Source organism: Ctenopharyngodon idella, chromosome 12 (assembly GCF_019924925.1).
Source record: "Ctenopharyngodon idella isolate HZGC_01 chromosome 12, HZGC01, whole genome shotgun sequence".
Classification (NCBI taxonomy): domain Eukaryota; kingdom Metazoa; phylum Chordata; class Actinopteri; order Cypriniformes; family Xenocyprididae; genus Ctenopharyngodon; species Ctenopharyngodon idella.
In genome coordinates, this window is record NC_067231.1 from 31,568,791 (window position 1) to 31,592,980 (window position 24,190).

The 24,190-nt window shown below is 37.3% G+C and overlaps 1 protein-coding gene across 9 annotated transcripts in view; it reads left to right on the plus strand.

The window, feature by feature from the left end:
- LOC127523317 (ryanodine receptor 2-like) overlaps nucleotides 1-24,190 on the plus strand; it is a 108,649-nt gene that overhangs the window by 71,539 nt on the left and 12,920 nt on the right. For 4 of the 9 annotated variants that reach the window (XM_051913880.1, XM_051913881.1, XM_051913885.1 and 1 more), the window contains 35 exons: nucleotides 299-422; nucleotides 1,074-1,189; nucleotides 1,268-1,332; nucleotides 1,415-1,536; nucleotides 1,669-1,718; nucleotides 2,683-2,743; nucleotides 2,838-3,076; nucleotides 3,241-3,322; nucleotides 4,268-4,398; nucleotides 4,526-4,846; nucleotides 5,025-5,265; nucleotides 5,348-5,435; nucleotides 5,917-6,009; nucleotides 6,106-6,276; nucleotides 6,357-6,416; nucleotides 9,344-9,478; nucleotides 9,713-9,825; nucleotides 9,902-9,998; nucleotides 11,349-11,455; nucleotides 11,543-11,594; nucleotides 11,682-11,732; nucleotides 12,284-12,383; nucleotides 12,466-12,545; nucleotides 13,017-13,093; nucleotides 13,338-13,411; nucleotides 14,964-14,981; nucleotides 18,938-19,018; nucleotides 19,439-19,527; nucleotides 19,608-19,736; nucleotides 19,812-19,916; nucleotides 20,002-20,083; nucleotides 21,565-22,871; nucleotides 23,300-23,373; nucleotides 23,473-23,614; nucleotides 23,768-23,854. In XM_051913880.1, coding sequence (XP_051769840.1) covers nucleotides 299-422; nucleotides 1,074-1,189; nucleotides 1,268-1,332; nucleotides 1,415-1,536; nucleotides 1,669-1,718; nucleotides 2,683-2,743; nucleotides 2,838-3,076; nucleotides 3,241-3,322; nucleotides 4,268-4,398; nucleotides 4,526-4,846; nucleotides 5,025-5,265; nucleotides 5,348-5,435; nucleotides 5,917-6,009; nucleotides 6,106-6,276; nucleotides 6,357-6,416; nucleotides 9,344-9,478; nucleotides 9,713-9,825; nucleotides 9,902-9,998; nucleotides 11,349-11,455; nucleotides 11,543-11,594; nucleotides 11,682-11,732; nucleotides 12,284-12,383; nucleotides 12,466-12,545; nucleotides 13,017-13,093; nucleotides 13,338-13,411; nucleotides 14,964-14,981; nucleotides 18,938-19,018; nucleotides 19,439-19,527; nucleotides 19,608-19,736; nucleotides 19,812-19,916; nucleotides 20,002-20,083; nucleotides 21,565-22,871; nucleotides 23,300-23,373; nucleotides 23,473-23,614; nucleotides 23,768-23,854 — 4,964 coding nt within the window. The remainder of the gene's footprint in view (nucleotides 1-298; nucleotides 423-1,073; nucleotides 1,190-1,267; nucleotides 1,333-1,414; nucleotides 1,537-1,668; nucleotides 1,719-2,682; nucleotides 2,744-2,837; nucleotides 3,077-3,240; nucleotides 3,323-4,267; nucleotides 4,399-4,525; nucleotides 4,847-5,024; nucleotides 5,266-5,347; nucleotides 5,436-5,916; nucleotides 6,010-6,105; nucleotides 6,277-6,356; nucleotides 6,417-9,343; nucleotides 9,479-9,712; nucleotides 9,826-9,901; nucleotides 9,999-11,348; nucleotides 11,456-11,542; nucleotides 11,595-11,681; nucleotides 11,733-12,283; nucleotides 12,384-12,465; nucleotides 12,546-13,016; nucleotides 13,094-13,337; nucleotides 13,412-14,963; nucleotides 14,982-18,937; nucleotides 19,019-19,438; nucleotides 19,528-19,607; nucleotides 19,737-19,811; nucleotides 19,917-20,001; nucleotides 20,084-21,564; nucleotides 22,872-23,299; nucleotides 23,374-23,472; nucleotides 23,615-23,767; nucleotides 23,855-24,190) is intronic. The other 5 variants (XM_051913884.1, XM_051913887.1, XM_051913889.1 and 2 more) reach the window with 3 other exon arrangements.

The window sequence follows — 24,190 nt, forward strand, 5'->3', positions numbered from 1 at the left end:
CCAGAACCGGCCGTTGTGCTCTATAGGAAATGAAAGGTCTGTTGAAATACTTTGCATTGTTGGATACAGTGTCTCATGCATTTGTGTACATTGTGCACATATATTTGAAACGTAGTGGATCATTCAGGTATTATACAGAAAATACTGCATATCATATGCATGTCACATACTACAGAAATACTACAAGTGTGATAGTATGTCCTTCTGAACATGTAAACCCGAGCGCAGCCATTAGATGGTGCTGCATTCACTCCAGTGTGTGTCTGCTGCTTTCTAACGTGTGTGTTTGGATTGCCAGGAGGAGGAAGTCATCCATTACTGGTTCCTTACGACACTTTAACTGCCAAAGAGAAATCCAAAGACCGGGAGAAAGCACAAGACATCCTGAAGTTCTTTCAGATCAATGGATACAGCGTCTCAAGGTGTGTGTGAGTGTGTGTGTGCCTGATTCACATCCATCCGTGAACACTGATTCATATATCATTTGTAAATATTCATAAATAAAAAAATATTTCAGAAAACAAGTCTCTTCTGCTCACCAAGGCTGCATTTATTTGATCAAAAATACAGTAAAAATGTGAAATATTATTCCAATGTAAATCAGCTGTTTTCTATGTGAATATATAGTAAAGTGTAATTTATTCCTGTGATCAAAGCTGAATTTTCAGCATCATTACTCCAGTCTTCAGTGTCACATGATCCTTCAGAAATCATTCTGATATGATGATTTGCTGCTCAAGAAACATTTATGATTATTATCAATGTTGAAAACAGTCATATTTTTGTGGAAACTGACACATTTTATTCTTTAGTATTCTTTAATGAATAGAAAGATTAAAAAACAGCATTTATTTGAAATAGAATCCTTTGTAACATTATAAATGTCTTTACTGTCACTTTTGATCAATTTTAAATTTAATTCATCCTTGAAGTATAAAAATATCAACTTTCAAAAGTATCAAAAATCTTACTTAGTTTTTTATATACATATATAATCCATATTTGACTGTATTTGAATCCGTTGTGGTGTGTGTGTGTGTGTGTGTGTGTGTGTGTGTGTGTGATGTGAGCAGGGCGATGAAAGAACAGGATCTGGACACTCCGTCCATAGAGAAACGCTTCGCGTACACGTTTCTGCAGCAGCTGATCACGTATGTGGACGAAGCTCACGGACACATGCTGGAGTTTGGTGAGTCACTCGCTTTAACGCCTGTATCGACCTCTGCGCTTCAGCCGTGGATCCTAATCATCTTCATCTTGATTTCAGATGCTGGAATTCGACCGAAAGGGGAGAAAATCCCTCATGAGCAGCAGGTCAAATTCTTCGGGAAGGTCTGATTCATTCTAACACACTTCATTTCAATCACTAATTAGATTCATACGGTGATCGAATCGCTGTTTCGCTCATTTCCAGGTTGTGTTGCCGCTGGTGGATCAGTACTTCAAAAACCACCGGCTCTACTTCCTGTCCACCGCTGTTCGACCAATCAGCAGCGGGGGCCACGCCTCCAATAAAGAGAAGGAGATGGTGACCAGGTGAGGCGATGTTATAAATGTCAACGTCAAATGAATGCTTCTGTTCTTCTGTTTGTAAATGCACTTGTACTGTGATTTGATTTGGTATCCACCATCTTCCTCTTCTTCATCTTGATGTTTTCTCTCTCTCAGCCTGTTCTGCAAACTGGGCGTTCTTGTGCGGCACCGGATCTCATTGTTTGGTAAGATGTTTGAAGCGTGTTTGCGGTTGTTTGTCGTGTGTGTTTTATGAAGATAGAGTCTTGCTCTTGAAGCTCAAATAAGTCTTTGTCCAAGAAGATATAACGGAGCTGTGATCTTAACAAGTGCTGACGTTTGATAGTTTAAGTTAGTAGGCCTGACATGATTGTTGATTAATCATCTAATAATGGTTATTTGATCACAATTATCTGAGAAAACAACAATAATTGTGCAGTTTTTACATAAAGATGGACGAAAGTCTTCGTTCATACGAAATGAAGGTTTCTGGGTTTAATTAGACTGCATTATTATATTATATTATATTAAATATTGATATTCACAGCAAGTAATTCATATAGGCCTATTGTATTATAATTTTGTTACATAATAATAATAATAATTAGTAGTAGTAGTAATTGTAAGTAATTATATATTGTAATAAGTAATTGTATAAATATTAATATTCACAACACTAAAGTAAATCACATAGGCCTATTTTATAATAAATATTATTGGTAAATTATATATATATTAATAATAATCATCATTTATTATAATTAATTATGTAAATATAAATATTCAAAGCATTAAAGTAATTCGTATGAGCCTATTATAGTAATTGTATTGTATTGTATTATAATTATTTATATAAATAATAATATCCAAAGCATTAAAGTAATTCATATTAGTCTAGTTTATTATAATTTTTATTATTATATTATATATACAATTCCAAGCAATATATATATATATATTTTTTATATATATATATATATATATATATATATATATTAGGCTTACACTGTAAGTGACATGAACAAAGCTAAATGAAATCGTTAACTGCAATTATCAGCACAAAATTCATGATCATGACAGGTCTAATTAGTTATTGCTAGTGCGACTAGAGAGTGTGAAATGTGTCCATGTGTCCGAGATCAGTAATCCGTGTGGTTGTGTTTCTCTCAGGGAATGATGCCACCTCCATTGTGAACTGCCTGCACATCCTGGGACAGACGCTGGACGCCCGGTCAGTCGACACGCATCACTACGGCTCATGTTATAGTGGATCAACACTTATAGCTGATCTCTCAAAAACATTTTGTGTTGCATTTTGTGTTCAGGACTGTGATGAAAACCGGTCAGGACTCTGTCAAAGCGGCTCTGAGGGCGTTTTTTGATAACGCATCAGAAGATTTGGAGAAAACCATGGAAAATCTGCGGCAGGGTCAGTTCACACACACGCGGATGCAACCCAAGGGCGTCACACAGATCATCAACTACACGACAGTCGCGCTGCTGCCGGTGCTGTCCTCGCTGTTCGAACACATAGGGCAGAACCTGTTCGGAGAGGATCTCATCTGTGAGTCAACTTCCTTCTGACCAGGAAATGTTCTGAAAATGAGTGTCATTAAACTGCACTATATATATATCTGCACTATCTCAGACACCTGCTCCAGAATAACTCATATATCAGCATGTCTCGGATCTCATGACGCTTCTCGTGTCTTCTCTGTGTCATTGCAGTGGATGATGTCCAGGTTTCCTGCTATCGGATATTAAACAGTTTGTACTCACTTGGAACCAGTAAAAGTATTTATGTTGAGAGGTAAATCACAGCTAATACACCGTCTGACTGATTAACGTGTGTTCATTTAGCAGACAAGTAGATTCATCCTAAACAAGCAATTCATCCTAAACAAATTGATTCATCCTAAACAAATAGACTCATTCTAATCAAATTGATTCATCCTAAACAAATAGACTCATTCTAATCAAGTAGATTCATCCTAAACAAATAGACTCATTCTAATCAAGTAGATTCATCCTAAACAAGTAGATTCATCCTAAACAAATAGACTCATCCTAAACAAAGCATTTCATCCTAAAGAAAGTGATTCATCCTAAACAAAGTGATTCATCCTAAACATATTGATTCATTCTAAACATAGTGATTCATCCTAAACAAAGTGATTTATCCTAAACAAATAGACTCATTCTAATCAAATTGATTCATCCAAAACAAAGCGATTCATCCTAAACAAAGTGATTCACCCTGAACAAAGTGATTCATCCTGAACAAAGTGATTCATCCTAAACAAATTGATTCATCCAAATAATTGATTCATATTAAAGAAATTCATCCTAAACAACTGGATTCATTCCTAAACAAATAGATTCATCCTAAACAAATTGAATCATCCTACACAAACTGATTCATCCAAAACAAAGCAATTCATCCTAAATAAGTAGATTCATTCTAAACAAATTGATTTATCCTAAACAAATAGATTCATTCTAATCAAATTGATTCATCCCAAACAAATTAATTCATCCTAAAAACATTGATTCATCCTAAAAAAAGCGATTCATATTAAAGAAATTCATCCTAAACAACTAGATTCACTCCTAAACAAATTGAATCATTCAATCAAATCAATCAATTTCTAAACAAATCGATTAGTCCATAAGCGGATGGAGACATTCTGTGGTTTGTTAGTATTTGATGATGTGCATCATGTGTATCTGATTGTTCTGGCTCTGTTGCGTTCAGGCAGCGTCCGGCTCTCGGTGAGTGTCTGGCCGCGTTCTCGGGCGCATTTCCCGTGGCCTTCCTCGAGCCCAATCTGAACAAACACAACACATACTCCATATACAACTGCAAAGGCTCCAGAGAGAGAGCAGGTACGAGACACACACCTGCACTGCCGGATCAAATATGAGACTGATTCACATTCTGCCGTAAAGCAGCTCTACAGAAGCCAATAGATTCATTGTTCAGCTGGAGTCAGTTGTTGTGTTGTGTTGGAAGCGTTAGGTCTGCCGGCTCAGGTGGAGGAGGTGTGCGCGCTGGTGCCGTCTCTGGAGCGGGCGCTGCAGGAAATCATGGAGCTGGCCGAGTCGGGCATGCGCTACACGCAGATGCCGCACGTGATGGAGGTGCTGCTGCCCATGCTGTGCAGCTACATGTCGCACTGGTGGGAACACGGACCCGAGAGCGACCCGGAGCGCGCCGAGAGCTGCTGCACCTCGCTGACCTCAGAGCACATGAACACGCTGCTGGGAAACATCCTGAAGATCATCTACAACAACCTGGGTATTGACGAGGGAGCCTGGATGAAGAGACTGGCAGGTAATTCTGTGATTAAAGCTGTGACTGTGGGTGTGAGCAAAAACATGCCATCTACTGGAAAACAAACACTTAAACTGAAAATAACATTCAACTATAGCCACCAGATGGCAGCAGAGGATTACTAAGTGGCGCCATACGATCTAGAACCGCCACTGCACACAACCTGTGTTTGTCTCAGTGTTTTCTCAGCCCATCATCGGTAAAGCCAAGTCTCAGCTGCTGAAGACTCACTTCCTGCCGCTGATGGAGAAGCTGAAGAAGAAGGCGGCGACGGTCCTGCAGGACGAGGAGCACATGAAGGCGGAGGGCCGGGGCGAGATGTCGGAGTCGGAGCTCCTCATCCTGGACGAGTTCACCATCCTCGTGCGAGACCTGTACGCCTTCTACCCGCTGCTCATACGCTTCGTCGACTACAACCGGTACGAGAGTGACGGGTGAGCTGCGGTCGGGCTGTTATGGAGTTGCGTCAGTGTGACACGTGTTTGTTTGTTTGTTTTACAGAGCGAAATGGCTCAAGGAACCAAACACTGAGGCGGAGGAGTTATTCCGTATGGTGGCCGAAGTCTTCATATTCTGGGCTAAATCACATGTGAGCACATATACAACTCTTTGATCACTATCCAAAATGAATGGAAGTCAAGTTAGATCAAGTGTGTTTGAATCCGCTGATGTTTTGGTGATTTTTAGTGGATGCATGAGGTCAGTTCTGCTCAAGTTCACACAGATTCATAATAAAGTCGGCATGAGACGAAAGTTGCACATGTCTTTTCTTCTCTATTGTGCCGTATATCTGAGTGAAACGCTTCTCAAACAAGAACAAATGTAGGGCGGAGCTTGATTTTGTCTGTGGGGAGTTGATTGGATGGTTGTGGTTTGCTATTGGTGGATCTCATGTGAGTGACAGGTTGCTCCCCAAAACTAACATTAATGCAGATCATCTGTGACGGAGTGAAGTTCACTCACTCTGACATTGAGATATTCAGAACGTCTGAAATCTTTGAATCCTTTGGATTTGACAGCAGTGAACTCTGGGTATCTGACGAGAAAATGTGTTTTTTTTTCCTTTACAGAACTTTAAACGAGAAGAACAAAACTTTGTGGTTCAAAATGAAATCAACAACATGTCCTTCCTCATAACTGATACCAAATCTAAAATGTCCAAGGTATGATACACACACACTCACACTCACACACACACACACACACACACTCCCCCACACACACGCACACACACTGATAAAGCATGACTGTGTGCTCAGGGTGGCGTATCAGACCAGGAGAGGAAGAAGATGAAGAAGCGAGGGGATCGTTATTCCCTCCAGACGTCTCTGATCGTCGCCGCTCTCAAGCGCTTGCTTCCGGTCGGACTGAACATCTGTGCGCCGGGAGACCAGGAGCTGATCGGACTCGCCAAGAGCCGCTTCACGCAGGTACACAAAAACACCCTTATTTCTGCTCGAGTTACTGACCCGGAAGAGCTGTTTGTGATGAAGCTGAACCTGTTTCACAGAAAGACACTGAGGACGAGGTCCGAGAGATCATACGAAACAACCTCCACCTGCAGGGGAAGGTGAGTGACGCTCCTGCTCTCCGTCTGTTCTCCATCTGTTCTCAGTCTGTTCTCCATCAGACCCCTTCAGTCATGTTTGCATGTTCTGATCACTGCAGAGAAACACGACAGCTCCAGTGATCAGAAATCATTTAAGGGTCAATGGTGTGAGGCTCATTTTGTGTCCAGATCTGTTCAGTCATTCCAAAAAAACTTTGCATTCCCAATTATTTTATTGACAATTAAACACATTTTCCAAAAACTGCAATTAAAAAAAATCTCTATAAGTTGTAATGCTTAATTTGTTTAAGTTAAATATTTACGCATTACTTATTAAGCATTTTTTTTTAATTATTGGCAATTATTGTGATTCTTTTTTTTTTAAAAATCATTATAATTTATAATGCATAATTTATTTATTTAAATACATGATATTTAAGTTAAATATTTACATATCATCCAAAAAAAAAGAAAAACATTAATTGCATTGTCATAATATTTTATTGCAATTAGGCACATTTTTTAATTAAAAAAAAAAAAAATAATGATGATATAAATTATATAAATTCAATATATATAATTTATAATGTCCATAATATATATATATATATATATATATATCAATTATAATAATGTTTTTAAAATAATGTAAACAAAAATATTGCATTGTCATACTATTTTATTGGCAATTAAGTAAATTTTTTTTATTAAAAAAAATGTAATGATAACAATTTATATAAATTCAATATATAATTTATAATGTCTATAATTAAAAATTTGTGTGTGTATGTATACATATATATATCATTTTAATTTTATCATCATTAATTCTAATAATGTTTTTAAAATTATGTAATAAAAAAGATAGAGCATTGTCATATTATTTTATTTGCAATTAATCACATTTTTCAATTAAAAACGTAATGATAATGAAATATATATAAATTTTATATACACTTTATAACGTATATAATTACAAAAAAAAAATATATATATATTTTCTAATATTGTCATTATTTGATTGGCAACTATGCACATTTTCAAAAATAAATAAATTGAATGCAACTGAAAAAAATCAATACATTTATTACACATTTAAATTATTGATCTATTTAATTACATATTTAAATGAAGTATTTGCACATCATTAAACAACAAAAAGAACTTAAATATTACATTTTCCAGTGAGGGTGTTAGGAGATTTTCCCTTTTATTGTCCTGGACGTCCTCACGCATCGTTGACCCTTGAACTGTTGCATGTGTGTAACTTCCCCTCCGTTTCATCCCTCATGTGTCCATCTGCATGTGTCAGTACCGCGTTTTACATTTCAAAAAGCTGGTGAAGAGACTCATCATCATCTTAAAGTGGATGAAGAGTCGTCAGTGTAAAGCGGCGGGGCCAGAACCCGTCCCTCACAAGCGCATGCCGCTGCACAAGCGCTCCGGCACCCTGGACGTCCCCCAGCGGAGCCGCCCGCCGCTCCTGAAGAAGGCCTCGTCTCTGGACTTCACCTGCAAACATGTCAAAGCTCCTGTGAAGCAGCTCGAGCCGCCGCAGGCCTCCAGACACGTGTTTACCTGCAATAAGCTGGTAAGCTTGTGATCAGACGGTCTTTATGATCCTGAGAATCTGATCACACAGACGGTGATTTACAGTCAAACTGGCTGGAAGTCAGTGATGTTTAACAAGCGCTGGGAACTTGAGCCGACATGAGCTTAAGGGACAGTTCAAGTTGAGTTTAAAATCTCTCCTCAAGATCATGTTAGTTAACTAAATCTGTATAATTTGTAATGTATAATTTATAATTTATTTATTTATTTAAATACGTTATTTAATATAAATATTTACACATCTTTAAATATAATAATTATTATAATTTTATTACAAAAAACATTAATTGCATTGCCATATTTTATTGGCAATTAATCTTATTTTCCAATAAAAAAATAATAATGATGATATAATTTATATAAATTCAATATATCATTTAATATATATATATATATATATATATATATGTATAGTATTTATTTGTTTAAATGCATGTCATTTAAATTAAATATTTACACTTTTTATAATTTTTATAATTTTATTCCAAAAAAAAAAACACTAATTGCATTTCCATGTTTTATTGGCAATCAATCTAATTTTCCAATAAAAAAATAATAATGATGATATTATTTATATAAAATCAATATATAATTTACTATATATATATATAGAGAGAGAGAGAGAGAGAGTAAATTATATATATATATATATATATAATTTATTTAAATGCATGTCATTTAAATTACATATTTACACATCCTTAAATATAATAATTACTTTATTACAAAAAACATAAATTGCATATTTTATTGGCAATTATGCACATTTTCCAATTAAAAAATATTAATGATGAAAATCTAAAAAAAAACATAAAAAACTTTTGTTACTTGAAATAAAATAAACTTTTAAAAATAATATTAAAATAAACTGAAATTTAAAAGTACAATATTAACTTTTTTTTATTTTTGTTAGTTGCCAAGTCAGCATTTCTCATTTTAATTTTGTTGAATTTGATGTACTAAAACAACAAAAACTGAAATAAAAATGAATAAAAACTGTATAGACATATTTTTAAAAACTAATAAAATGACAAAAACACAACAAAATTACTTAAGCTTAAACTAAAATTTAAATGACAACAGAGAATATAAAAGTAGAAATCTATAATAATGTCTCAATGATACTAAAGTAACACACTCAAGATACAGTGAGTATGATTGACAGCACAGCGACTGTGAATCTGCAGCATTTGCATGAAATCCTGCATTTGTGATTATAACACGCATGTTCCTCATGTTCCTCATGTTTGTCATCCAGTGTCCCTCACTGCATGCTCACGTCGCGCTGCAGCTTCATCCTCTTCATCAGTGTCAGTGTCGTCTGTGTGTTTCTGCAGCTGGAGGATCCTGCGATCCGCTGGCAGATGGCGCTGTATAAAGACATGCCCAACCGCAGCGAGGACTCGTCGGACCCCGAGAAGACCGTCGATCGAGTGCTGAACATCGCACATGTGCTCTTCCACCTCGACCAGGTTAAACTTGAGCTCCACATACAGCTGATTCAGTCTATATTCTACACTATCCATATGTAAATGAGCTCTCTTATGATTGGCTGATCACAGTGTCATTCATCAAGACAGTTTCTGAATACTGAATAGGTGTTGATATGTAAATATGGGGGCGGGTCATATGTTAATGTAGCTCTACAGAAGACGATAGTGTTGTTCAGATCAGTTCATATAGTGTCTATGTGTTTGTTTGAGCAGGTTGAACATCCTCAGCGCAGTAAGAAGGCCGTGTGGCACAAGCTGCTGTCCAAACAGAGGAAGAGAGCCGTCGTGGCCTGTTTCAGGATGGCGCCGCTTTACAACCTGCCCAGGTGAAGATCTTCTGTTCTGCTGGATCTCTCAGTGATTCCTGAATGATCTGAGACGCTCTGATTCTCTGCTTTCCAGGCACAGAGCCGTGAACCTGTTCCTCCAGGGTTACGAGAAGTCCTGGATCGAGACGGAAGAACACTATTTCGAGGACAAGCTGATCGAGGATTTGGCCGTATGTAGCGATTCCTCACAACATCCGCTCATGTTTTCCCACGTCTTTTGATACGCACAGCAGGAGCTCTCAGTGTTTTCTGAAATGATTTCACTGGTTCACACTCTTTTGTTTTTGGTTCAATGAGGAGCCAGAATGACTAGAACTAGGGATGCACGATATATCGGCCACCATATCGGTATTGGCCAATATTGGTTTCTTTTTAATGTTACCGTTATCAACCCAATGAGAAAATTAGGCTGATATATTAAAGCCGATAAAAAATGGATTATTTCCTTCAGCTGAGACACTTCGGATGTGCACTGTCCACCATGATGGTTTTAAATTGCTTGAAATATGATTGAAATCACTTTGAAAGGGAAAATACAGTTAAGTACAACATTTGCAGCGCAAGTCTGTCATATAAGCTACACAAAATTATACTGAGAACAATACTGTGAAAGAATGTTGTGAATTCTTTGTACGCCCGTGTTTCCTGTGCATCCACAAAGGAGTTACAATTTTGTGTATATATTTATTGGCCAATATATCAGTTATCGATTTTCAAATATAAAGAATTATCGGTTATCGCTTTTGGCCAATATATCGGTTAGCGGTTATCAACTTTCAAATAAAAATAATTATCGGTTATCGCAGTTGGCCAATATATCTGTTTTCAGTTATCAACCTTCAAATATAAAGAATTATCGGTTATCGTTATTGGCCAATATATCTGTTATCGGTTATTGACTTTCAAATATAAAGAATTATCAGTTATCGCTATCGGACAATATATTGGTTATCGACTTTCAAATATAAAGAATTATCGGTTATTGCTATCGGCCAATATATCTGTTATCAGTTATCGACCTTCAAATATAAAGAATTATCAGTTATCGTTATTGGCCAATATATCTGTTATCGACTTTCAAATATAAAGAATTATCGGTTATTGCTATCAGCCAAGATATCGGTTATCGACTTTCAAATATAAAGAATTATTAGTTATCGCCATCGGCCAATATATCGGTTATCGACTTTCAAATATAAAGAATTATCGGTTATCGCTATTGGCCAAAGTTTTCATATCGGATGTATCCCTATCTAGAACCTAAAGTATGGATCCTTGAGTTCTTCAGTGTAAATCCACATGAAAGACGAGTATTGATTTCTTCTTTCTCCTCTTCTCTAGCTTGCCTTCCTAAACTAACTTTCTAATAGAAGGTGCTCTAACTGTACGAACACACATAAGTCTGCAGTGGTTTTGTTTCCTCACATTTGTAAACTGTGGTAGATAGCCTGTATTTCATCTGGTGGTTGGCGTGTTTTAGCGTATCTGAGGGTCTTGCTTGAGGCTGTTTGGTGTTTTAGAAAGCAGGCGGAGAGGAGCTGTCAGAGGAGGACGAGATGACCAAACACATCGATCCCTTACACCAGCTCATACAACTCTTCAGCAGAACCGCGCTGACAGAGAAATGGTGGGTTTCCTTTCTCCTATTAATATAGTTCAAACCACAATGATTTGTTGATAGATGCCACATCGATCTGTTGTTGTTTTGTTGTAGTAAACTAGAGGAGGATCATCTCTACATGGCTTACGCTGATATCATGGCCAAGGTAAGACTAGTTTAGATCTGTTCTTAAGAACATGCTTTATAAGTGCTTCTGCTCAGATAAATGTGCTGTTTGATTGGTCACTCACAGAGCTGTCATGATGAAGAGGAAGACGATGAGGAAGAGGTGAAGAGTTTTGAGGTACGTGTCCGTCTGCGTGACTCTTTCTGAAGGCCGATCCTGTTGAAATGTGTTTGTTCGTGTTCATGCGTGATTATCCTGATCTCAGATCTCTTGTCATCTCAACTCAAAAACTGCTTACGACGGTCTTAACTGGCCTAGTTTTCACTGGTTTTAGAGGCATTTTGAGTCCTTGATCTTGAGCCCAAGACCTGCAAACCACCTTAGGCTGGTTTATGCTGCAATGTAGACTTACATCTGAGCTGGTTTTGCACATGCACACTTTAAAATGCCCTGAAAGACATCTGTCAGTACTCAACCACGTTATATATGGCATCACATAACCCAATGAATAAAGCCCTGACTCCAGCTGAAACCACTTTAGACTGAAAACTGGTTTTTGGCTTGATTTCCAACTGAGCTGGTTTAAGGTGGATGATCAGGTGGCATATTAGCTGACATAGACCAGCTGAAACCAATCTAAGCTGGTCTTAAACAGATCTCCCAGCCTGACAAATGACAAAACCCCCCTAAAACATTGTGTGAGATGCTCTTTTCCCATCTGTCTGCAGGAGAAAGAGATGGAGAAGCAGAAGCTGCTGTATCAGCAGGCCAGACTTCACGACCGTGGCGCCGCAGAGATGGTGCTACAGACCATCAGCGCCAGCAAAGGTCAGAAAACCACACACAGTCCTCAGAAACTGATGCGTGTTTGTGATGATCATGGACTGATGGGAATGTGTGTGTTGTGCAGGAGAGATGGGGCCGATGGTGGCCTCCACGCTCAAGCTGGGAATCGCCATACTCAATGGAGGAAACTCCACAGTTCAGCAGGTACAATGTTTGTTATGATTTTGTTTTGTTGCTGTCCTTGTTGTTGTCATTTGTTGGTGTGGTGTTTGTCCCGCCTCTCTTCCACTGTGATTGGATGGCTGGATAGAAAGCGACAGTCATGAGTGCTACGTTTTACTCAGTTGAACATTTCTCAACTCTTGTGAATGAATCAGTGTGAAATAAACGTTAAGCTCCTCATCACATGGTGCTCCAATGTAAAACAACTGAAAAAATACGCTGGCCTTAGGAAAAAACGCTTTGGTGGACACACGGCCTAATTTCAAATAGTTGTGAAGTAAACTATTAGAAGTATTTGCAAATAATATTTTAAATATGCACACATTAACTCTTATTCATATGTAGGGATGGGTATCGAAAATCAGAATCGATTCCAATTTTGCTTATCAATTCAAACGATAATTCAAATGATACCCAAATATTGACGTGTTCGATCTGCTTTTTGTCGTGCAGAAAATGCTGGACTACCTGAAAGACAAACGAGACGTTGGATTTTTCCAGAGTCTGGCGGGACTCATGCAGTCGTGCAGGTACGACAATGACCGAATGTAAAGATGATGTAATAATAACTGATTATAGTCAAGTCAGCTTTATTTCTTCAGCGCTTTATACCACAGATTGTTTCAAAGCAGCTTCACAGAATCAATGATGCAAACTTCATCAAATAAGAGACGCATTCAGATTCTGCTGTACAGAAGACAATTTCCAGATCAATTCAGTTCAATAACCATGTCGATGTTGCAAAGTTCATCAGTGATGATGTTTGTGCTCCAGTGTTCTGGATCTGAACGCGTTTGAGAGGCAGAATAAAGCTGAAGGTCTCGGGATGGTGACGGAGGAAGGATCAGGTATGATTTATTTGAACACAAACACCTGATTTATAATCAATAACTATGATCATGTGAAATAACTGGTGGTTTTTTCAAGCATGAAATCGTCATGTTCATTCCACTTGATTTATCATGCCATTTCTGTGTTAATTTAGTTGAGTTATCGATTTTAAAATACAGTAATGCTACTTTTGTGTTGAGCGCACGTATCCCAGCATCCATTCTGAAGATGTCTCTGTCAAATTGAGTTATTTTATCCTTTTTCTTTATGTTTGTGAACGAGTGTGTGATGATGATGATGATGATGAATGCTTGATATGGTCTTCAGCAGAAATATTTTTTTTCGCAAGGGTGCAATGAGAAATAAGAGCACTCAACAGTGTGCGTGAGACACTCACCCTACCCTAACATGTGCTGTCTTTGATAAGTGACCCTTTTGAAAATTATTTTCAAACCTCATTTCATTTGAGTCTCAAAGATGAAGCATGAATTTTATATTCCTTGAGTTCTTTTTCAGGTTTCTTTATGTTTGCTGTGTTGTAACATGACTTTTAAAGGGATAGTTCACCCAAAAATGAACACTCATTTACTCACCGTCATGACGCTCCAAACCGACAAGAGTTTCTTCAGTGGAATCTTTATATATATATATATATATATAGACTTATATATATAACCGTTCAAACATGTGGGGTCTTTATGATTATTTTGAAGTAAATTAATATTTAATACTATAAATATATTAATACTATATATATTATTTTAGATGAATATTCTTGCATTATTATATAGGAATATTTAGTTTGTTTTGGAGTAATTTTTTTTATTGTTTTAGAGTATATATATATTTATATATAATATAAACTCAAATTAAAGTCATTATTGTACATGTTTTTGGAGCTCAACAGCATCTTTTGCCTTTTCTTTGACTGTAAAGAGCTTCATGAACATTCTGTGAATCATCTGTTCATATTCCACTGATTAAAGAAGGTCCTGCAGGTTTGAACTGAAACGAAGGCGAGTAAATGACGGAAGGTTCATGTTCGTCTGCACTATTCCTTTAACCTGCACAAGTGTTTTTCTCTCTCTGACTCTTTATTTCTCTCTGAATTTTGCCTTTTTTTCTCATGATACCCTCTCTAAACAGTTCTGCACTTTATTCACTCAGGTTTGGATTCAATCAGCATCATTTCTGCTAAAGTCAGACACGGTTTCATCAAACCTGTAAGTTAAGGTGAAAACTTCTGGTTACGTATTTAAACTAGTCCTAATCAGGTGCGGCACAAATCCATGAATCCATGTGTTTCTGTCCCACTGTAAAATCTCATTGGTCCTCGTATAACAGTTCTGATTGGCTGTGATCAGTGCGGACAGATAAATCGGTTGTCGCACCTGGTTAGACACGTGTTAGTGTTAAAATCGCATCATGTGATTGTTCAGAATGGTGCTGATTGAATCCAAAATCAACAACGACTGACCTTGTGACCTGTATGACCTCTCACTTTTTTCTTTCCTTTTTTTCTTCTTCTTCTGTTTTTTTGGGTTAACGTACCGTCTTCCCCTCTCTCAGTCATCACTCATGAGCGTGGTAATTATGCCTTCTGCCGTTTGCTGTGGTTTAGCTGTGTGTGACCCTGAGCCCAACACCTTCCCTCTGCCCCGCCCCCGCTAGAGCTCTAGCCAATCACGCGCTGGCTTTGCTCTCAGGATATAGAGATCAGAGATGTAAGAACAGGGACGCTGTTTTGGTTAGAGAGACACAGACACTCGTTTTGACCGATAGACGGCAGTGTTGACATGTAAAGTAAGTTCATATTTAAGGGTGTTTCTTCAACTATGGGCACATTTGCCAAATTAAACACATTTTAATTTATTTGTTTACTAACAGTGTCCAGCGATGGACAGACGTGATCGCAGGAGAAATTTTCACTTTAGAAATGTTAATTTCACTCTTAAATCTAATCTGTTTAGATTATGATTATTTTAGAGGAATATTCTTATGTTATTTTATAGTAATATTTTTTTTATTGTTTTAGAGTAAAATATATATTTTAATTTTTTTAGATATGTTATTTTATGTATGTATGTGTGTGTGTGTATATATATATATATATATATAGAGAGAGAGAGAGAGAGAGTAATATTTTATTATTTTACAGCATTATTTTCCATTTTTTATTATTTTAGAGGAATATTTATTTTAATATTTATTTTTATTATTTTTTATTATTTATTTAATATTTATTTTATGGTAATTTTATTATTTTTGCTGAATTATTATTACTTTATTATTTTAAATGAATATTTATTTTGTTTTGGAGTAATATTTTTTTTTTTTTTAGATATGTTATATTTTTATTATATTTAGAGGACTATTTTTATTATTTTTGAGAACATTCTTTATTATTTTATGGTAATACTTTTTTATTATTTTTGCAGAATTGTGTTTTATTATTTTATAGAAATATTTATTTTGTTTTGTAGTATTTTTTTTTAGATATGTCATATTTTTATTATATTTAGAGGAATATTTTTTATTATTTTAGAGTATTAATTTTTATTATTTTAGAGATTTTTTTATTATTATTTTAGAGGTCTATTTTTATTATACATGAATATGTTTATTATTTTATAGTAATGTTATTATTTTTGCAGAATTTTGTTTTATTTTATAGTTTTGTATTATTTTAGAGGAATGTTTTATATTATTTTAGAAGAATTCTTTATTCTTTTAGAGTAATATTTTTTTTTAACTTGAATAGGAATATTTATTAGAGCTTTTTTTTTTTACAATATTAACAGGATAAAGATTACTTTTGATAAAGACAAAAGTAAAAAATACTGTTTATTCAAGGAATTGTTTTATTATTTTAGAGGAATAATTATTATAATTTTAGGGTAATATTTTTTATTCTGTTTTTTATTATGTATTTGTGACTGGTTTTTAGTATGAATCAGTGTCAGTAGTTGCAGAAACACCCGCTGATTGTTGCAGCCTATTAAAAGCAGACATGCGTATCTGTGGGCGGATCTGTAGTCTGTAAGCTCCTCCCCTTCCTGCTCTCCTGTCAGGCTCTCAGTGGCGCAGCGGCTGGGTGTTCGGTTAGGAGCGTGTGTCTCTGTGGTTTGTTGTGGTCAAGCTGCTCTGAGAGGATGATGATGATGATGATGATGATGATGGTCTCTCAGCAGCAGTCGCCCCAGTCTCTCCTTCCTCTTCCTCTTCCTCTTCCTCCCTGATGGGTCTGAGCTGTTCAGTTGGTGTCGTGTGCTGTCGTTCCTGTTGTTTCTTTCACTGTTTTTCTTTTTGTTTCTGGTCAGGCTGTTTCTTTGCTCCACATGTTATTTTCAGAGTGATTGTTTTTGTTTTCTTGTGTTTTTCTGGAGATCAGTGTCGTGTTTTCTATCGTATCATCCATCTGCATTTCTGTTGACTGGTTTCGTCATGCGTCATCCCTTCAGTTTGGCGTTTTAATGCTGGTGGGAATGATGGACCAGAGGAAGTCTAACCAAACCACAGATAACTGTGATATTTCATACTGTGTATTTACATGTATTCTTATCATAATGTGTAGTAAATGCAAAATGTGGTGTCATTTTGTATCTTTGCATGCTGCATTCGGAGTTATTTGTAATAATCTGAGCGTGGAGTTTCTGGTTGATCATCATACTGACGCTCAGCTGAAAGTGCGTTCGTCCTCCGATCTCAAACGACAGTCAAAAACTCATAAAAACTCTCATATTTGCTCTGTTCCAACGCTGAAACTGAGCGCTCTGCATAGACAGCAGCTCTGATTAGACTTTACCGTTTTTCATCATTTTTTGGTAATAAATGAATTATAATTACATTAATAATGAACGTTTCTCTCATTTTTTACTCCTCATAAGGAAAGAGTAAAGAGGTTGTATCCTCTGTGAAGGACACATTTTCATTATTATTTTTAAAGTAATATTTTCAAGCAACATTTTTTATTATTTTAAAAATGTTTTTTATTATTTTAGAGTTTTTTTTTTTTTAAGAAAAAATTGTTTTAAAATTTTAGTGTAGTATTATTTTGAATTAATATTTTTTTAAGTGTATTTTTTGAGTATTGTTTTAGAGTAATAGTTTCTGTTGTATTTTTTTATTATTTTAGAGGAATATCTTTATTGTTAAATTTTTTAATATTTTTATAGTAATTGTTTATTATTTTAGAGTAATTTTATATTATTTTAGAAAAATTGTTTTAAAATTTTAGAGTAGTATTATTTTGAATTAATTTTTGGGGAGTATTTTTGGGAATTTCTATTGTCTTAGAATTTTTTCTATTTTAGAGGAATATTTTTATTATAGTTTTTTATTATTTCAGAGTATTTTTTATTATTTTACAAAGAAAATGTTTTAAAAATATATAGTATTATTATTTTGAATTAATGATTTTTTGGAGTAATGTTTTAGAGTAATAATTTCTATTGTCTTAGAGAAATATTTTTCATTATTATTTTAGAGGAGTATTTTTATTGTTACCATTTTTTATTGTTTTAGAGTATTTTTCATTTTTTTTTAGAAAAATTTGTTTTAAAATTTTAGAGTAGTATTATTTTGAATTAATTATTTTTTAAGAGATATTTTTGGAGTAATGTTTTAGAGTAATAATTTCAATTGTCTTAGAGATTTTTTTGTATTATTTTAAAGGAATATTTTTATTGTTATAGTTTTTTTATTATTATTTTAGAGAGATCATTTATTTAAGAGTAATATTTTTTATTATGTTGGAGCACTATTTTATTATTATTTTAGAGCACTGTTTTATAAAAAGATTTTAGAGTACTATTTTTTGTTTTGGAGTCATGTTTTCTTTTTTGTTATTATTTTTTATTTGATTATTTTGCAATATTTTGCAAGATGCAATGCTGCTTCAGAATTTGTCCAAAAAGAAACGCAATGATGCCGTCTTCCTTTCGGATTCACCTGTGCATCTTATCATGCTGTCTATGTAGGGAGCTCACTCGGTTTTGGCACAGAATCCCTCAGATACTGAACTAAAGGAAAGTTAAAGCACTTTCAGGTTGGCTTGTGAGAACAACATTTCTGTGTTTTTCTGGAGGTTATTCATAGTTGTGACACTGGTGTTTAGAGCACAGCTGCTCTTCCTCAAATACTGTGACATTCAGCAACATTTGCCGTCATGTTCCTCCCGCTCGATCAGAGCCGCTCTCTGTCTGCAGACGTCTCACGGATCAGATGACACCCGTCAGATCTCTCCTGTCATCTTACAGTGTTTTATAGGAAGCTTGTGTCTTCGATACCATGACTGATGATCCCAGCATATTTCCAAATATATTCCCCAAATATAAAAATATTTTTATTGCATTCATTTAATCTTCAGTCCTCAATGTAATCTGAGAAGATGTGTAAATGCTGTACGACTGTAGGGATCTGACCCGTGACCTCTGACCTCAGACGTCTGAGGACGGGAGCTCATTTACAGTGTGTGTGTGTGTGTCAGTGTGTTCACACTCGTGATCACAGCGGCTCTAACGTCTGACTCTGCTGCCGCGCAGGTGAGAAGGTCATGCAAGATGACGAGTTCACCTGCGACCTCTTCCGCTTCCTCCAGCTGCTCTGTGAGGGACACAATTCAGGTGCGTCTCACCTGACCACTGAGGCTTCATGCCTACTAACTATCTGTCCTGTGTAGTGTGTCATAGTGTTGGTATAGTGTGCTATATGATTTTTATATATAAAGACAGAATTAATACTATAAAAAATGTGTATCTATATATTTACAGTTTTTACGCAGTTTTTCTCTAAACTTTCCCCCGGACCTCTGCTGTAATCAATAGTTTCTTAATATGATGTATTTCTGAGTAAAAAAGCCTTATGAAAAATGTAGAACGAGATTTTGTCCATCAGGAGTTGATTAGATCATGAAAGGTAGGCGTAACCACATTTACAGTGATTTGTTGACCTACAGTTATTAATCACATCCTTCATGTTCAGTATGATGTTGCTTCGCCTTTTTATGTAACGATAATGACAACAATTGTGTGTCCGTGCATCAGATTTTCAGAACTACCTGCGAACGCAGACGGGTAACAACACGACGGTCAACATCATCATCTCGACGGTGGATTATCTGCTCCGAGTCCAGGTGAGCGGTTCCTCCGTGAACACCATCTCCATCATGTTCTGATAACACACATCTGACACGTGTGCTCTACGCGTCCTCAGGAGTCCATCAGTGATTTCTACTGGTACTATTCTGGGAAAGACGTCATCGATGAACAAGGCCAGCGGAATTTCTCCAAAGCAATCAATGTAGCCAAACAAGTCTTCAACACTCTCACAGAGTACATTCAGGTACGGCCGATCTTCCACATGTGGAAAAAATGCAGACGAAATCCATTCATCTCAATAATCGTTGTGTGGTTTCAGGGCCCTTGCACAGGGAATCAGCAGAGTCTGGCTCACAGTCGCCTGTGGGATGCAGTTGTTGGTTTCCTGCACGTTTTTGCACATATGCAGATGAAGCTGTCTCAGGTAAACATCTACCATGATGCTCAACAAACCCTCTAAAACCCCAGTTACCCCCAGTTTAGTTACTGTGATATTATTTGTGCTGCAGGATTCAAGCCAAATCGAGCTGTTGAAGGAGCTCATGGATCTTCAGAAGGATATGGTTGTGATGCTCTTGTCCATGTTGGAGGGTCAGTTCACTTTGTTTGATTGAATGACTAGTTAGCAGTGTTAATTTTGACAGCAAATTTTGATTTAGTTGTAGTCATAGACTGTTGACTAAAATGCCATTTAGTTTTAGTCATATTTTAGTCATCTGAATTGTTTTGGTTTTAGACTAGTTTTAGTCGCCTAAAATCTAATGGGTTTAATATGAATGATGTTAAAGTTTGAACATGCAATACAGACACAGATTTAACTGCTGTGACATGTCTTTATTTATCTTAAAATTAAATAAAACCACTTCTCCTAAAGAAGAATGTTCTTCTTTTCGATGAATGATTTATGCATTCTTTATAACAACTTGCATACATCATTCTTTTTTCTTTCAAACAGACATATTTATTTGTATAAATTAAATATAATTAATCCTTATTAAAGAGCAGTGAATGCTTTTCTCTTTGTCTTTTGTTGTTTAATTAATATTACTGGCATAGACGGCATTGGGTTTATTAGGCTGCTGTCACTTTAAGAACGAATGCACGGATCCAATACACTGATGCACATCCGATATTCTCACATCTGTTTACTTTCTCTTAAAGGAGACCTATAATGCATCTTTCACAAGATGTAATATAAGTCTCTGGTGTCTCCAGAATGTGTGTGTGAAGTTTCAGCTCAAAATACCCCACAAATAATTTATTATAGCTTGTCAAATTTGCCCCTATTTGGGTGTGAGCAAAAACACGCTGCTGCTCCCGTCCACTTTCCAGAAGAGGGCGGAGCTTTAACAGCTCACGCTTCAGTTGCTCAACAACAACAAAGCTGGAGAATCTCACGCAGCCAAAATGAGGATTGTCAGTAACGGTGTTCAGCTTTACATTGTTCAAACCGGAGTTTTGGGTTAGTGGTGTCATTAACACAATGTCACGTGAATACTCTCCAAATACTTTCCAAAACTGACATTTTGACATAATTTTTTGTAATTGTCCTTTCAGATGTGAAAGAGAGCTCAATTCAGTACTGTCTAGCTTGTGTGTGCACAAAAAAACGTACCGAATAGAGTTCTCTTTTGTGTTGTCATGCTTTTTCAGATTTATACATATGTCTGCTCTTCTCTTTTTCTCAGACGTTTACATTTGTGAATGTTTTATGAGCCATGCAACAATTGTATGCCAACTAATATCCAGCCGGGTAGATCAGCACGTTACAGTTCAGATGTGCGCATCTACCGCGCAGGATATCATTCTGACTGGATCTTTTCCCAAATCAGCTCTCCGTAACATTTTTGTCTCGTTATTATTCGTTGACGAAAATGTCAGTAGATTTTCGTCATATTTTTTGACATTCAAAACTGTTTTTTATTTAGTTATCATCTCATTTTCGTTTGTGAAAATATGTAATTGACAAAAATAATGACAAAAATTATCTGTCAACAAAATTAACACTACTAGCTAGTTAATGTTCATGACCAGGAAGATGAATTACCTTAATCATCTTCCCTTTGTTTTAGGAAATGTTGTGAATGGCACCATTGGAAAGCAGATGGTGGACATGTTGGTGGAGTCCTCAAACAATGTAGAGATGATTCTGAAGTTCTTTGACATGTTCCTCAAACTGAAAGATCTGACGTCGTCAGATGCCTTCAAAGAGTACGATCCTGATGGCAAAGGCGTCATCTCCAAGAGGGATTTCCACAAGGCAATGGAGAGCCATAAACATTACACCCAATCTGAGACAGAATTCCTGCTCTCCTGTGCGGAAACAGATGAAAATGAGCTCTTGGACTATGAAGAGTTCGTCGAACGCTTCCACGAGCCGGCGAAGGACATCGGCTTCAACGTTGCCGTTCTCCTGACCAACCTCTCAGAGCATATGCCCCATGACTCTCGCCTCCAGACCTTCCTGGAGCTGGCCGAGAGCGTGCTGAACTACTTCCAGCCATACCTGGGCCGCATCGAGATCATGGGCAGCGCCAAGCGGATCGAACGAGTGTACTTTGAGATCAGCGAGTCCAGTCGCACCCAGTGGGAGAAGCCACAGGTCAAGGAGTCCAAACGGCAGTTCATCTTCGATGTGGTGAACGAAGGTGGTGAGAAGGAGAAAATGGAGCTCTTTGTCAACTTCTGTGAAGACACCATCTTTGAGATGCAGTTGGCGGCACAGATGTCCGACGCCGCCGAGCGCTCGGCTAGCAAAGAGGAAAGCGAGAGGGAGAAACCCGACGAGGAGAGTCCCGAGATGGGCTTCTTCTCCGTCACCACTGTGCGAACGGCTCTCTTCGCTTTACGATACAACGTGATGCTCTTAATGAAGGTGCTGTCCATGAAAAGCCTCAAGAAGCAGGTTAAGAAAGCCAAGAAGATGACTGTGAAGGACATGGTGACTACGCTAGTGTCCTTCTATTGGAGCGTCCTGCTGGGCCTGCTGCACTTCGCCTTCAGCGTCGCTCGAGGATTCTTCCGGATCACATACAACAGCTTTCTTGGGGGGAGTCTGGTGGAGGGCGCCAAGACCATGAAGGTGTCGGAGCTCCTGGCCAACATGCCTGACCCGACTCAGGACGAAGTGAGGGGAGAGATGGAAGAGGGTGAGAAGAAACACCTCGACAAAACCTCACCCGAGGAAGACCTGGCCGATCTAACTGTGGCCACAGACGACACCGACGTCCTGTCTGATATATTCGGTTTGGATCTGAAGAGAGAGGGAGGGCAGTACAAACTGATGCCTCACAATCCAAATGCCAGCCTCACGGATTTGCTCAATACGCCCGTCCCGCAGCCACCCACACCCTCACCTGAACTTCGCAGACGACACCAGGTAACGGTTTTGATGGTGTTAGTGCGTAAATGGGTGTATGTCTCAGTCGCCGTGATTTTGCCAAGTAAGACATGTTCCTGGATCAACATATTTTATTGATCCTGGAACAACATTCCCCAGACAGCAAAATAGTGTCTGCCCAGATCTGTCCCACATCTGGCCTGCGTGGAATCCACACGTACCAGATGTGGCCCAATCCCTACCCTTAAACCTAACCCTAACCATAACTTATCCCTAAAATCAGTGGGAATTGATAGCTGAATAACACCAAATCCTCATTTTAAACTTGACATAACAATTGATTGGAACAAAGATGTTGATCCAGGAACGTGTACTTGGTGAAATCAAATCACCGTATGTCTCAGGTCCATTTCAATAATGACATGAATCTGTTGGGTTTTTAACCCCTTCGCTATTGGTTCTGTCAGACAAAGGGCTCGTCATCCTCAACTGACAACAATGAAGTTGCGGAGGAGACCAAATCAGTGCCTGAGAAAGCAGAGTAAGTCTTGCTGACATGGAAATGTGTTTGTTGACCAACAGCATTTATGTCGTCATCATAATATTTGCATTCTGAGTTCTGACTCATCCCGTTTCTAAGAAGGGAAAATGGAGAGAAAGCACAGAAGAAGGACGAAGCGGTGAAGCGTAAGGTCAGACTGCACTACTCCAGAGCAGATGAGCCTGATCTGCAGGAGTCAGCCTTCTGGAAGAAGATCATCGCTTATCAACGCAAGCTGCTGGTCAGAGCCCCTGAGATCTCGTGTTTGTGTCTCATAATGTCATGCAGAATGTCAGATGGATCATAGAGCCACCCTCTCAGGAGGGAGTCGTTTGAGCGCGTGCTTTACACATGTGTGTGCTCTGACATGGTATCTCTTTCTCTTCTCCTGCAGAACTATTTTGCACGAAATTTCTACAACATGAGAATGTTGGCTTTGTTTGTGGCCTTTGCAATCAACTTCATTCTGCTGTTTTACAAGGTAATTCACACTTCAGCATTTACTTTTGACATTCATTAGTCATGTTTGCTAGCGAGCCATCTGAACAAAACCTTAAAGGGTTAGTTCACACAAAAATTGTCCCATAACTTACTCACCCTCAAGCCATCCTAGGTGTATATGACTTTTTTCTTTCAGACAAACACAATCTGAGTTATATTAAAGGGGAGCTATTATGCCCCTTTTCACAAGATGTAATGTAAGTCTCTGGTGTCCCCAGAATGTGTCTGTGAAGTTTCAGCTCAAAATACCCCACAGATCATTTATTATAGCTTGTCAAATTTGCCCCTATTTGGGTGTGAGCAAAAACATGCCGTT